The sequence below is a fragment of the Mus pahari genome, chromosome 5, assembly GCF_900095145.1.
Source record: "Mus pahari chromosome 5, PAHARI_EIJ_v1.1, whole genome shotgun sequence".
Lineage (NCBI taxonomy): Eukaryota > Metazoa > Chordata > Mammalia > Rodentia > Muridae > Mus > Mus pahari.
This window is the reverse complement of record NC_034594.1, coordinates 17,734,031-17,748,074: the sequence shown is the minus strand read 5'-3', so window position 1 is coordinate 17,748,074 and position 14,044 is coordinate 17,734,031. Positions and strand designations below refer to the sequence as shown.

Sequence of the window (14,044 nt, the reverse complement as noted above, 5' to 3'; positions counted from 1 at the left end):
TCACCTGCATGATAGTGTCTACTTGTGGTTTTAACGTGGGTTTCATGTTGCTAATCACAGTGAGCATCCTTTCATGTTATTACCAAGCACATATTCATTTGTTAATGTCTTCTCCTAAAACAGGGCCTTGTTATATATCCCAGGTCAGCCTTGAACTCATGTCATGGTCCTCCTGGCTCTGCATCTTCACTGGTGGGATTCTGATAAAATGTCTGCTTAAAAATTTTGCAAGCCGGGCATGATGGCACACACCTTTAATCCCAGCACTCGAGAGGCAGAGGCAGGTGGATTTCTGAGTTCGAGGCCAGCCTGGTCTACAAAGTGAGTTCCAGGACAGCCAGGGCTACACAGAGAAACTCTGTCTTGAAAAAACCAAAAAACCAAAACAAACAAAAAAAATTGCCCACATTTTGGGTTTCCTCATTATTGGGTTTTGAGGATGTTTTAATATTCGGGGTATAAGTCATTTAGTAGACACAGAATTTGAAAACATTTCTCTCCTACTCCACAGGGTTTCTTCTCAGTATTGTAGCAGTCTTTTCAGCGAGAAAGCTTTGAATATTGATTTATTCCAAATGACTAATTTATTAGTCTATGGATTTTAATTTTTATAACCTATCTAAAAATGTTTTTTTTTTTCTGGTTGGCATTGTGGCATGTGTTTGTAACCTTAGCCCCCAGAAGACCAAGGTAAGAGAAACAAGAGTTTGGGGGTCAGCCTGGGCTACATAGGGAGACCCTGTCTTCCAACTTGTTCTTCAGAAAAGGTATTTTAGTAATCGTAAATCCTTTGCCTTTTCATAGGGTCAGTTTGCTGTTGGGTATGTATGTGTGCACATGCATGTACATGACCCTGTGTCTGTGTGTATGCATGTGTTTGCATGTGTATGCGTGTGTGCATGTGATGCATATGATTGTGCAGACTCAGGCACACATAGCTCAGGGTGGGACATTGATTTCGGGCGTCTTTTACCCTTTCTACGTTCTGCCTTGAACGCAGGTTCTCCGTGAATCAGAGACTTCCAATCTCAGTTATGCTGACGGCAGCAAAGGCTCAGGATCTACGCTTCTCTGTCCCATAATGCCAGAGTTGCAGGCACTGTGGCCATGCCTGGCTTTTCACATTAGTGCTGGGATTTGAACTCAAGTCCTCGTGGTTGCAGAACATGGACTCTGACCCACTGACCCATCACCCAGTCTGTTAATTTTCATTAAAATCCTGCTGGGATTTTTGACTGGGATTGTACTGGGATGACAGATCCACTGGAGAGAACGCATAGCTTAATGCTGCTAAGTACTCTAGCACACTCAGAACACACCTCTCAGCTGGGCTTCTCCCTGGTCCATGTGAAGGCCTTTCACATATTCTGATAGTTGTTATTATTATTATTATTACTTATACAGTTATTATATTTCTATTATCATTATTACTGGTATTTCTGCTGCTATTTTCAGTGAAGTCTATTTAATTGCCTACTCTTTGCTAGTAGGAAGAAACAAAGTTGGGTTTTGTACATTTTCTTTTCTGACTTACGCTCTGGCTAAAGTGAATGATTGGGTACAGTGGTCAGATTTTCTACCTAGCTGACGATGCTGAATGAAGATAACGATAGACTTCCTCTCACCCTGAGCCTTCTGTTCCTTGTGCTTCTGATGCAGTAACTGGGACCTTGGGAAGATGGGCCAGAGCAGCGGGGGACAGCATCCCTGCAGCTTGCCTGATAGTGGAGGATTTGATTGTTACAGAAATGTGTTATTACTGAACTTGGTAAAAAGTATGTCATGTATAAACCGAGATGGTTACCTTTTTTAAAAGACTTACTTAAGTTTATAAGTACGAGTGTTTTACCCACATGTGTATCTGTGTACGACATGAGGCCAGAAGAGTGTCTGTGACCCCCTGAAACTGGAGTTACTTGGTTGTCAGTTGACACGAGAGTGCTGGGAACTGAACTTGGGTCCTCTGGAAGAGGAGCAAGCACCCTTAATCACTGAGCCTTCCCTGCAGCCTTAACTTCTATTTTGTCTATAGTCAGCCGAGGTATTTATTGGCAGTTAACCTCGTGACCCAGTAGATGGTCCCATACACATTCACACAGGGTCAGCACTGATTGGACTCCGGAAGCTATTAGTTATAGGAATTCATCAGGGAGGTGGGTTGGTGGGGAATGGAAGAGTTCAAAGGAAATAATAGAGGAGTGTACATGCGTAAAATTGTCAAAGAATAAATAAAAATAACAATATTGTACGGGAGAGAGGGTTCAGCGCTTAAGAGCAATGGCTGCTCTCCCAAAGGAACAATCATCTGTGATCCAGTTCCAGGGGATCCGGTGCCCTCTTCTGCCCTCCAAGGGGGCCAGGCATGCATGTGGTCCACAGACACACACGCAGGCAAAATGTTCATACACATAAAATGAAATAAATGATAGAACAAAGACCATTAAAAATAAGTGTGCCGATATGGTATGTTATGTGTTGATTTTCAAATGTTAAGCTAGCGTTGCGTCTCTGCACTGAATCCAACATGGCCGGGGTGTGTCACATGTTTTATGTACTGGCTTTTGTTTGTTAAATTTCGTTTTCAACTTTTGCATATTGGTAGCTGAGGAATATCATGCAGGAGGATGGGGAAGTACTCCCTCTTCTGTGAGTTTTACAGGACCCTATCCACCAAGATCCTCTGTCTCTCCATCTCAGAGGAACACACCCAGGTCCTTGCATGTGAACTGATATTAAGTGCTTCTCTCTACAATTCAGCAGTGAAGCCATGTGGGCCTGAGTCACCTTGGAGGAAGCCATTTAACGGTCAACTCCGTCGCTCTGATAGATGTGGCGCTACCTATACTTTCTATGAATCCAAGCCTTCATTCTCTGAAATGCATGCCCGCTACACCAAGGACCAGGTCATGTAGCAACTAAACACTCGGCTTTGATGGAAACCACTGGACTGCTTTCCAACATGGCTTGTATTGTATCCTCCAGCCAACAATGCGTTAGTGACCCTGTTTCTCACCAACCTGCCAGCATGTAGTTTTCTCCGCCATTCTGACAGACATGGAGTGACGTGTGCTGTAGCTTAGGTAGTGTTCCTCTCGGGCTGGTGGCATCTGGCCTCCTAGCCTGTGCTGGTGGGATCTAGCTTCCTGGCCTGTGCTTCTTTACCACTTCTGTTGGGCCTTCTCAGTGGAATGTCTGAATGTGTTTCCCAGGTTTTCTAGGTAGACACTTTTTGTTTGTTTTTATAACCCTGGGGTTTGAACCCCGGGTACTGTACATGCTAGGCCAGTACTCTACCACCAACTTATATATCCTAGACCCCCTTTAAGTTTACGACAGGGTCTCATTTCTAGGCTGACTATTCTAATTTGCTTTCTGTTACTGTGATAATACATTAGAAAGTACATAATATAAAATAAGCCAGGGTTTATTTTATAGTATTTCTTCCTCTGAGTAGCTGACAGGAAAACAAATATATATAATTTGTTATAATTTATAGTTTTATATTGGAGCCCGTGATTTGCTTTGCACATGCGTGCTCTCTGTGTGTGAAGATCAGCACTTAGACTGGGGTTTTGCCTGAGGACTGTCAGTTCCAATTATTTGTTGAAAAGATGGTCTTTCCCTCTTGGAATTGTTTTGAACCTCTATCTAAAAGTAGGCAGGTACGCTGTGCATGGGTATTCCTGCAACTGTTCCAACGGGGTATTCAGCTCTTTCCCCACCAAAGCCATGTTGTCATCACTAGCCCAGCTACACACACACACACACACACACACACACACACATACACTCATACATATGTACTCACACACACTCAAATACATACATAGTCACATACACTAACATACACTCACATTTGTACACACATGCACACACACTCCCACACTCATAGTCTCACACACATACACTCACACACACTCATGCACACTTATATACTCACACATACTCAAACACACTAACATACTCACATTCCTATATACATGCACACACATTCCCACACTCATATACATGGTCACATACACAATACACATACACTCACACACATCACACACATACACACACATACACATGCACATAAACACACACACACACACACACACACACACACACACACACACATTAATGTCAGCTACACTGCTTTTCCCTTTCATCATGGGTAGACATTTTCCTACTGGTCTGCATGACTGGTAATAGTTGATCAGATGTCAGACTGTAGATGTTTTTGTTTCTCTGTCATTTTGGGGGCTGGATTTGCTCTGTGATGCTTGCTCTGAGTTACTTTAATCCTTTCAAGCCCTGTCTTTAAGATTCCTACTCCAGAGGCATGACCCCCTCTGTATATTCCACAAAATATCAGAAAGGGCAATGGCACTCTTGTGAATGCTCCAAACCAGGATAAGGTTTCCCCACCTCGGCTTAGTGATCTCAGAGCACAGTCCCCTGAGGTCCTTTTGTCTGGTTCGGTTCTCAGAGGGTAGTCTCCTCAGTCCAAGAGTTGTTCATGTCTCTGATTTGTCCTGATAACAGTTTTATGTCTCTTCTCTGGCATACAAGAAGGAGAATGAGCAACAAGTTTAGATCCCTACAGAAGAGCTCCCTAAGTTGGTGGGGCGACCCACAAATGTTGCATCATCTGTCCTTAGGTTTTCAAGTGTTCTTTGAAGCCGAAATGCCTGGGTAAGGGGATGTATAATATTCACTTCACTTCCTCACCTGCCTTTACAAGAAAGCCAAGCTGCCCTAGGGGAAGGTGACCTTCCCCAGCCTACCCCAGAGTAAGGGATGTGGCTTTTAGCATAATGAAGGGATGGGGGTTGGAGCTGAGGTAGGAAGTACTGCAGAACTTCCAGGGAGGTGGAGATACTGAGGGAATCAAGAGGAAGCAGAAGGGAGGCTGGCTGGAGTTGAGCAGAGCTGGAGTCCATCTCTGAGGAGCCATGTGGAGAGATGGAATGGCGGAGAATTTGGGCTAATGGACACTAGCTGAGAGACTGAGTCAGCAAAAAATAAAAAACTAAAAATCCCAACGCCTTTAAACTATACAGATGTCTCCACGTCTTAACTGAACCTCAAGCGGGAGCCTTAAAAACCTGGCAAATATTGAGTTCATATCCTCAGGCCAGGGCTAGGGGATCAGGGAATACTTTCAGTTACTTTGTCCCCTTTCCCAGTCAGTGTGAATTGTTTTATCAGATGGTCACATAGTTGCATTCCTTGAGAAGTTAAGAGGTAGCTAGTTAAAAGCCTTTGTCTGTGTGGTCTGGAGAAATGGCCCAGTGGTTAAAGAGCACTGGCTGCTCTTGCAAAGAACCCAGGTTCTACTCTTAGCAGCCCTATGGTGCTAACCATCTGTAACTCCAAGGCATTTGAAGCCCTCTTCTGGCCTCCACAGGCACAAGCATGCACATGGCACAAAGACATACATGCAGGCAAACACCTACACACAAAAGCAACAACGGAGTAAGAGGGTGAGGAGGAGGAGGAAGAAAATGAAGAAGATCACAACAAAGCTTACTTAGATTCTTGGGCCATTAGCCATTATAGGAATTCCTGCTGGGTACCTATGACCTTGATCCAGGCTCACATTGTCACAAGTCCTGAGATCCTTGGGCCACATTTGGACCAACCTGGGGGCATCATTGCTGCACCAGCTGCTTTGCTTAGTTTTGTGTATGGCTGCAGTTCTCCCAGCTCAGGAGCTGATCTTTGAGACTTGTAACACTCCAATGAATGAATGAATGAATGAATGAATGAACGAATGAATGAATGAATGAACCATTTTCTCAGTGTGCCAAGTTCCCACCTGAATATCCTGAATGGGATCCTTGCAGCCAAAGTTATAAGCTCGGAACTCGCCTCTGGTCAAAGCAGCAAGCTCCTTTAAGAACTCGTTCGCAACCTCATCGTTGTAACTGAAGGAGATGGCACAGATGGGGATGTTCTGAAAGAGTTTGACATGGTCCATCACCATTTCTGGTGGCTGCAAAGATAACAAGGAGAATTTGAAGCCCTCTTCTGGCCTCCATAGGTACCAGGCATGCATGTGGCACACAGACATACATGCAGGCAAATACCTATGCACAAAAGCAGTAAAACAACATGTTTTGGGAAAGGGTAAAAGAGAAAGACAAATGGTATCAAGTAAAAAAAAAAAGATTCTTAGTATTTTCCACAAGTGGTCAAATTCTGAGATAGGAGTTGCTCACACAATGCGTGATGTTTTTGTCAATGTGTTAGTTCAATCCAATAAGCAAACTGCCTACCAAGGAGCATGGAGCCCCAAAGGTAACACGCGGTCTTGTCCCACTGAAGTCCCACACTGTGGTAGGAAAAAGGTTTGCCAAGCAGAATCACCTCAACTTTAAGTGCATCTCAGCATAGAGGCAGTTGGGCTGTGGGCTGTGCGAGGGTGGAGGCTCATAGGAAGAACATCCTGGCTACTGGGGTCTCACATCCTGGGTGCCTGGCTTCCAAACATCTCTACCAAAAGAACAATTTCAGCTTTTGCCAAGTTGTAGACCATTTGCTTCTGAGGGATAGAGGGAGAGGTTAAATGTTCTTTTGAGAACTGGGTATTTTGTTTAGGGCCGGTGTGGTACTTTGAATGAAAATGGTCCCTCAAGGCTCATAGGGAGTGACAACTATTTGAAAGGATTCGATCCTGTGGCCTTGTTGGAATATGTTGGACCTTGTTGCTAGCCAAACACCCATTCAGTGTAGCTGGCAAGCTGACCCTGCTTCTCTTGTCAACTACAGGGCCTGAGCGAAGTGCTCCACCCTTGCCTGTTCCAGCTCAGCTCCCTTTACGGAGCACTGAATAGATGCTAAGTGCTAAGAGCTGTGCTTGGTCTTGCCCTGATGTCTGTCTGTCCACAACCTCTGGGGGCAGCTATGTAGCATTTGTTTCTTGCTGGGAACATTAGCCTTTGCTCTTCAGTCCTACAAACCAGACATGAGACAACCCTACATTCTGCTAACCCAATAGGTGTGTGTGAATGTGTGTGTGTGTGTGTGTGTGTGTGTGTGTGTCAGCATGGCAAGGTGCTGCTCTTCCATAGGCTCACAGCCGAGATACTTCGGATAGGAAGGGCACTATGGTGCTATCGCTCCAACTGCATGCCGGGACCTGCAGCTGCTGTCTCCCTTCATTAGCTATTCAGCATCATACTTGTATTTGCTCGTTGGCTCTCCTTCTACTAAAACCTTCTCCAGAAGCCGGCACCATGTCCACCTTGCTCACTATTCAGTAACCTCAGGCTGAGAAGAGAAGCCCTGGTACTATATTTACTGAGGGATGGAAACGTCATTTATTCCCTCAAAGGAACCCTGTGAGGGACGAGGACTAGCCTTAAGCAACAGACGAGGAAACTCTGGTTAAAGGACCTTTGCTGGAGGACGCGCTCACTGATGGACAGGGTTGGGTCAGTCCCAGACCCAGCTTTCTACCTCTCAGTTACTCCCAGTGCTCTGTTCAGCGAGAGAGGCGAGGGGGCACATTAGGAGCAACTTTGTAAGCCCACCACCGGCTCCCAGGCCCCACAGTGCTAAACTGTGTTCCAGCACCCCCTGTGGCATTAGAATGTGACTGGAACCCCCAGGCTACTGAACCATCCTCATGTTTCTTGGGGCTTCTGAACATCTGTGTGCTCCCCGGCACCCCAAACCTGTTTGCTCTTCTTTGGAATTGCAGTTGGGTTCCTAATATCATAATGAACCGGAAAGTAGTTAACTCTTTTCTACCTTCTCCACTCCCCAGCCGCCCGCTCCCAGGCTGGGAACCAAGCCCCCGGGACTCTCAAGCGAGTCTCTTCCTCCCGTCTTCCTGCTGACGTGCTTGCAGGCCCTTGTCAAGGTCTTGACCAAAGCCCGGGCTTGTCCCCGACATTGTCAGGGCGTGTTTCCAAACTAGGGAGGGGTAATAAGTTCTGTTCCTATCAAAGTCCCCATTGTGGTGACACCCATCCTTCTGACCTGTACGGCAGCCCTGACTCGAACATCCTTGCCTTATGCTGCTCACTCCCTCCATGCCCAGATGGTTTTTCTCAGCACGACCCTGCTCCCCATACGCCCACCCTTCTGCACCCACCACCCATGACAATTTGGTCTCCTCCATTCAGAAAGTTCTTTCTCTCCTTTCCAGACACAGTACAGATGCCCCTGTCCAGTAGAAAACCCTTGTATAGCTGAATCCATCCCTCTGTGCTGCTAGACATAGAGCAGACAGCCTCAGCCCCCTGGACTGTGTCAAAATGAACTGTATACATCTAGCACATTCCCTAAGGCTAGGATTGCTTTCGCAGCCTCAAACCTTGGCACCACCTGGGGTACACGAGAGTCACAGACTGCTTCTGAATAGAAAACACAGTGACAGTGAAGTTGACAGAGACGGCATTGCAAATTAAATTTCACCAAAGCACCGTTTCTCTGCCATAAATCTACTGTGGTGGTAAAATCCAGTGGCTTCGATGGTATTTAATCCTTGAGCCATTTGACACAGGTATTTTAGAGTAGGCAGTCTGCAAGTATAAACATCTTCTAAGGCAGGATACGTGTTGATACTAATTCACTTTAGCAGTCGATTTACATTGTGCTGGCCTGGAAAATCCTCGTATTTACTTAACGCCCTGAGTACTCGTCTTTCATTCACAAAGCTCCAAAGAAGAAGAACAGCCGCTTCTGAAATATTTTCCAGGCAGGCTAAACAAAGCCAAGAATGTTTTGGCTGAAAGGCACGCTTTTGTTTAAGTGAGGGCGAAGCTAAAATTGGGGATGTGAACCAAGGATGTTGCCCAGAGACATGTTTAGATTGAGCCCTCAAAGGAAAGACACTGAAAGTGATCTCCATGTTTCTGGTGTGTAACAAAAATGCAATCCAGTGTGCAATGGAAGGCAGGCATCTCCTTCCTTGGGTGTGGTCTCCAGGCCTGTGAATATGGGTCACATTAAGTATTAAATATTTGCTACTACCACGATGCCCATAAATGTTTCTCAGAGTTATAGAAGACAAAGGTGTCTTTTTGTACCTCAGTTCGAGGTCACTATTCCAGGGACATATTTCTCAACATCTCTGTGGGAGTGGGCCCTGGATATTGAACCCAGAGCCCCTCGGACGCTTAGGCAAGCACTCAGTCCCTGGGCTATATTCTTAACCCTGTCTTTAAGTCTTTCAAAACAAAAATTTGAGACAGTGTCTTGCTAAGTTGCTTATTCTGGCCTTGAACTCGTTCTATAACCAGCAGCTGTTGAGTTGGTCATCCTCCTGCCTCAGCTTCCTGTGTATGTGGGATGACAGGTCTGAGTCAACAAGATGAGCTTCTCTGTCTGTGAGGTGCTCAGCATCCACCCACCCGCAGCAGTCCCTTCAAGAACCTCAACCCGCCTTCTTTGCCATTTTGAGTGAGTACCTGGTCCGGTCTCCCATCTGTCAAAAGGTAGATTACTTGTGTTTCTTCATCAGCGAAAGCAATTTTTAGGGCATTCAGGGTATTTGTGGAACTTCCAACCTGTGGGCATGAGGGGTGCGGGAGAGAGAGACAGTCCAGAGAGATCACAGAAGCAAGTGAAGTATTTTCTTGGCTTCAATTTAAAAAAAAAAAAAAAAAGGAAAGGGGANTTTCAGAGACAAAACTAGGAAAGTTTTGAAATGTAACATTTGAAATGTAAATGAAGAAAATTTCTAATAAAAAATTTAAAAAATCAACATCTGTAAAAAAAAAAAAAAAAAAGAATTGACCAATGTAACCTCATAAAATTGCAAAGCTTCTGTAAGGCAAAGGACATTGTCAATAGGACAAAACAGCAACCAACAGATTGAGGAAATATCTTTACTGATCCTAGATCTGATAGAGGGCTAATATCCAATACATACTAATTACTCAAGAAGTTAGACTTCAGAGAACCAAATAACCCTACTAAAATTTGGGATACAGTTAAACAGAGAATTCTCAACTGTGGAAACTGGAATGGCTAAGAAGCACCTAAAGAAATGCTCAACATCTGTAGTCATTAGGGAAATGCAAATCAAAACAACCCTGAAATTCCACCTCACACCAGTCAGAATGACTAAGATCAAAAACCTAGGTAACAGCAGATGCTGGTGGGGATGTGGAGAAAGAGGAATACTCCTCCTTTTCTGGTGGGATTGCAATCTGGTACAACCACTCTGGAAATCAATCTGGCAGTTCCTCAGAAAATTGGACTTAGACCTGAGAATCCAGCTATACCACTCCTGGGCATATATCCAGGAGATGCTCCAACATGTAATAAGGGTACATCTCCACTATGCTCATAGCAGCCTTATTTATAATTGCCAGAATCTAGAAAGAACTCAAATTTCACTCAACAGAGGAATGGATACAGAAAATGTGGTACATTTACACAATGGAATACTACTTAGCTATTAAAAACAGTGACTCATTAAATTCAGAAGCGAATGGGTGTAACTTGAAAATATCATCTGGTATGGACTCACTAATAAGTGGATATGAGCCCAAAAGTTCCGAATATCCAAGATTCAATTCCCTGACCATATGAAGACCAAGAAGAAGGAAGACCAAAGTGTGGATGCTTCAGTGCTTCTTAGAAGGGGGTACAAAATATTCACAGGAGGAAATACAGAGACAAAGTGTGGAGCAGACACTGAAGGCAAAACCATTCAGAGACTGCTCCACCTGGGGATCCATCCCATATACAGTCACCAAACCTGAACGTCATTGTGGATGCCTGGAAGTGCTTGCTGATGGAAGCCTGAGATGACTATTTCCTGAGAGGTTCTTCCAGAGTCTGACAAATACAGAGACAAATGCTCACAGCCAACCATTGAACTGAATGAGGGGTCCCAGATGAAGGAGTTAGAGAAGGGACTGAAGGAGCTGAGGGTGTTTGCAGCCACATGGAGAGAGCAACACTGTCAGCTAGTCAGTCCTTCCCTGGAAGCTACCAGGAACTGAACCACCAACCAAAGTGTACACATGGAGGAACGCATGACTCCAGCTGTGTATGTGGCAGAGAACCTTGTTAGACATCGTGGGAGTAGAAGCCCTTGAGCCTGTAGGTGTCCAGTGCCCCTGTATAAGGGTATTCTAGGGCTGGAAGGCAGGAGTGGGTGGGTCGGTAAGGGAGCACCCTCATAGAGGCAGGAGGAGGGGAAATGTAATAGGGTGTTTCTGAAGGGGTGACCTGGAAAGGGGAAAACATTTGAAATGTAAATAAAGAAAATATTCTATTAAAAAAAAACAGACAAAAAGGAAAAACAAAACAAAACAAAAAGTGTGAACAAAAAAGCATACTGTGGGACACACTGTGACACACTACAAATTGTACAGTGAGATTCTTTGGGGGAGGGGCTGCAAGGATGGATGGTAGGTACAAAAGGATAGGGAGATGAGTGGGACTGGGGTGCCTGATGTGAAATATGCAAACAAAACAAAAAAAAGTTAAATCAAAGAAAAAGAACTGAAAAAGAAAAGTCTACACTCTACATAGGAACAAAGAATATGTCAAAAAGTGTTTTGGCACCAGCAAGCAATAAAGACAGACATATGAGAGTCACTATCAGACAAAAAAGAACACTCTCAGACCATGCCAACTATTTGAAAGAAGCAAAAACCATCAGAGTCACTTTGAAAGACCCTCTCCAATCTGGTGAATCATTTTTGTTCCTGTAAGTAACCCCTCACCTATATTATTTTAAGTGACCCAAATAAAACTCTTTGGTTCACAAAAGAAAGACAAAGAAGAAAAGGAAGGAAGAAAGGAAGGGAGGGAGGGAGGGAGGGAGGAAGGAAAACTTCTAAACTAAGAGATGAAATTTCATTGACAAAATTTCAGTGACCCCAAGGAACCAGGCCCCTGGGTGTGCCACCAGGGTCTCTAGCCTGGCACTCTAAGGTCTGCTGGAAACCAAGACTGTGGATTTCCTGTCTTGACAACGGGCTCTTAATGCAATTTCATCTGTGTGGTTTTGTGTGAACCACTAACTCAGTTAAGGCTGGAGCTTAATCAAGCTGTCCGAATACTTCCTGACTGAAATCATGTTTGTTCCAACTCAGGCTTTATCATGCCACCCAGCACTGGGCATACATACACGAGTGTGGTCTCCTTTTAATGATGAACACATGAATGTTTCCAGCATAAATCTAATCAACAGTGGTCAGGTGGAAAATACACCTTAGAACGCTCGGGTGTGTTACTGGGTCTTGTGTGAATGCATGGGGTCCTGTAGTTCTGCCTTGAACGTGATGGAAATAAACTAACATAACATAGCTGGAAGCATAGACCTATGAGCTCTATGTCCCTGGGATTTAACCAACCAAATTAAAAATGTTCAGAAAAACAATTACACAGATACTGAATATCAGAAAAATTCATTATTCCCCAAATAATATTTATTGTAAGTATTCACTATACCATAGTAAGTATAGTTGCATTTTTATTGTATTAGATATAAGTAACTTGAAAGTGATTAAAAACAGACAGAAGGAGGCGCATAGTTCATATGCAAACATGCTCTGTTTTATATGAGCAACATCTGTCTGGTATCCATGGGGGTTGGGGAGATCCTGGAACCAGTTCTCCATAGCTACTCAGGGCTAACTGTATAAATTAAAATCAAAGAGAATACATTATGACTTATTTTCTTTCTTACATAAAAGATTAATCATAACACCATCCATAATTCTTTGTGTCTCTGTATGTGTGTGTGTATACATATTTTTAAAAGAATATGTCAAGGGGAAATAATAGTTTTTTTTTTTAACAATGTTACCAAACCCATCAATTACAAATTAGAAAAATCTCATGAGTCAATACAGAGTGAAATGAAACCAGATAAATGTAGATTCACTAGAATGTACTTTAACATACAAAAATGAGCCTTACCAAGATATAATCCCTGTCTGGAAAATACAAAGGACTACAAGATTAGCCCTTTCTCCTTGTCTCAGACCCAGGGTATCAATTCAACCGCAGTCACAAGCAAGAAAAACAACTGTGATTGATCCAAGCTGGAGGGAATTTATGCAAAGGGCATCTGGTGAGCTCACAGCACTGCCTTCTGGCAGGGAAACCCAGCTTGGGACCTCACACCAGCAAAGGCCCCAGTCCTGCTGCAAGCCTGCCTGGCAGAGGCCCCATTGCAGTACCACCAGGACACCAGATGCTGTGGTTAGCTACACCAAACCAGGCACTGTCAGACAGGAGATGGACCAGCAGCCCGCTGCCACCCAAGAGGCTTCAACCATCTGCATATGCCACCACTGTCACTGTCACTGTCACTGTACTGTTGGTAGACCCACCGTCTGGGCTCATTGCCTCTCAGTTCAAATCCAGGAAGGTTACTCTGAGGTTGTGTGACTGAGCCCCACGCACACTTACACCTGAGCTGAAGGGAAGCCAGAGCTTCAACGTCTATATGGTGAGCAGGCTCTGCTCCCTTATAAGAACTGGATCCAGAAATGAAGACTGGTGGCCCAAGGAATGATGAGCATCCAACTTATATCCCTTTCTGTTAAGAGATGCTCAAACCCAGGCCCAGGTAGGGAAATCATAACTCCTCCCATGCAGCTTCCCTCCCTTGGGCCTCTTTCACAAGCCTCTTCTCCCTATTCATGGATACTTAATAAAGTACCTAAGACCCTTTTCACCATGTGTCATGATTGGACTAGAACACAACTTAGCAAACTGTCTTGAGAGAGGATCCTATGGCAGTGCTGGCAACCTGGAGACACTGTATTAAACACTATGCTGACCCCGCTACACGGACACCTGACATTGGCTGCATTACTCTAGCTGGGTGGAGCCCAGCTCCACCATGGAGTTGGCACGGAAAGCTACTAAAGACACATAGATGAGCAGGCAAATACAGAATATGATGTGCTCCCTAACCCCAACCCCAACCCCACCCTTGCTTCCTATGTTGTTCAGGATTGGACGAGTAATCTTATTTCTGGAGCGTGCACATGAAGCAAGTGTTGAACAAGTGGTAGAGCTGACTGTGGGGAGCCGCCCTCACATTCGCCATTACAAGATGGCGCTGATGTCCTGT

General features: G+C 44.5%; 1 protein-coding gene across 2 annotated transcripts in view; it reads right to left on the bottom strand.

The window, feature by feature from the left end:
* Vwa3b (von Willebrand factor A domain containing 3B) overlaps window positions 1-14,044 on the bottom strand; it is a 154,125-nt gene that overhangs the window by 56,593 nt on the left and 83,488 nt on the right. For both annotated transcript variants that reach the window (XM_029539034.1, XM_029539035.1), the window contains exons 13-14: window positions 9,405-9,503; window positions 5,804-5,980 (exon numbers count right to left, since the gene is read on the bottom strand). In XM_029539034.1, coding sequence (XP_029394894.1) covers window positions 5,804-5,980; window positions 9,405-9,503 — 276 coding nt within the window. The remainder of the gene's footprint in view (window positions 1-5,803; window positions 5,981-9,404; window positions 9,504-14,044) is intronic.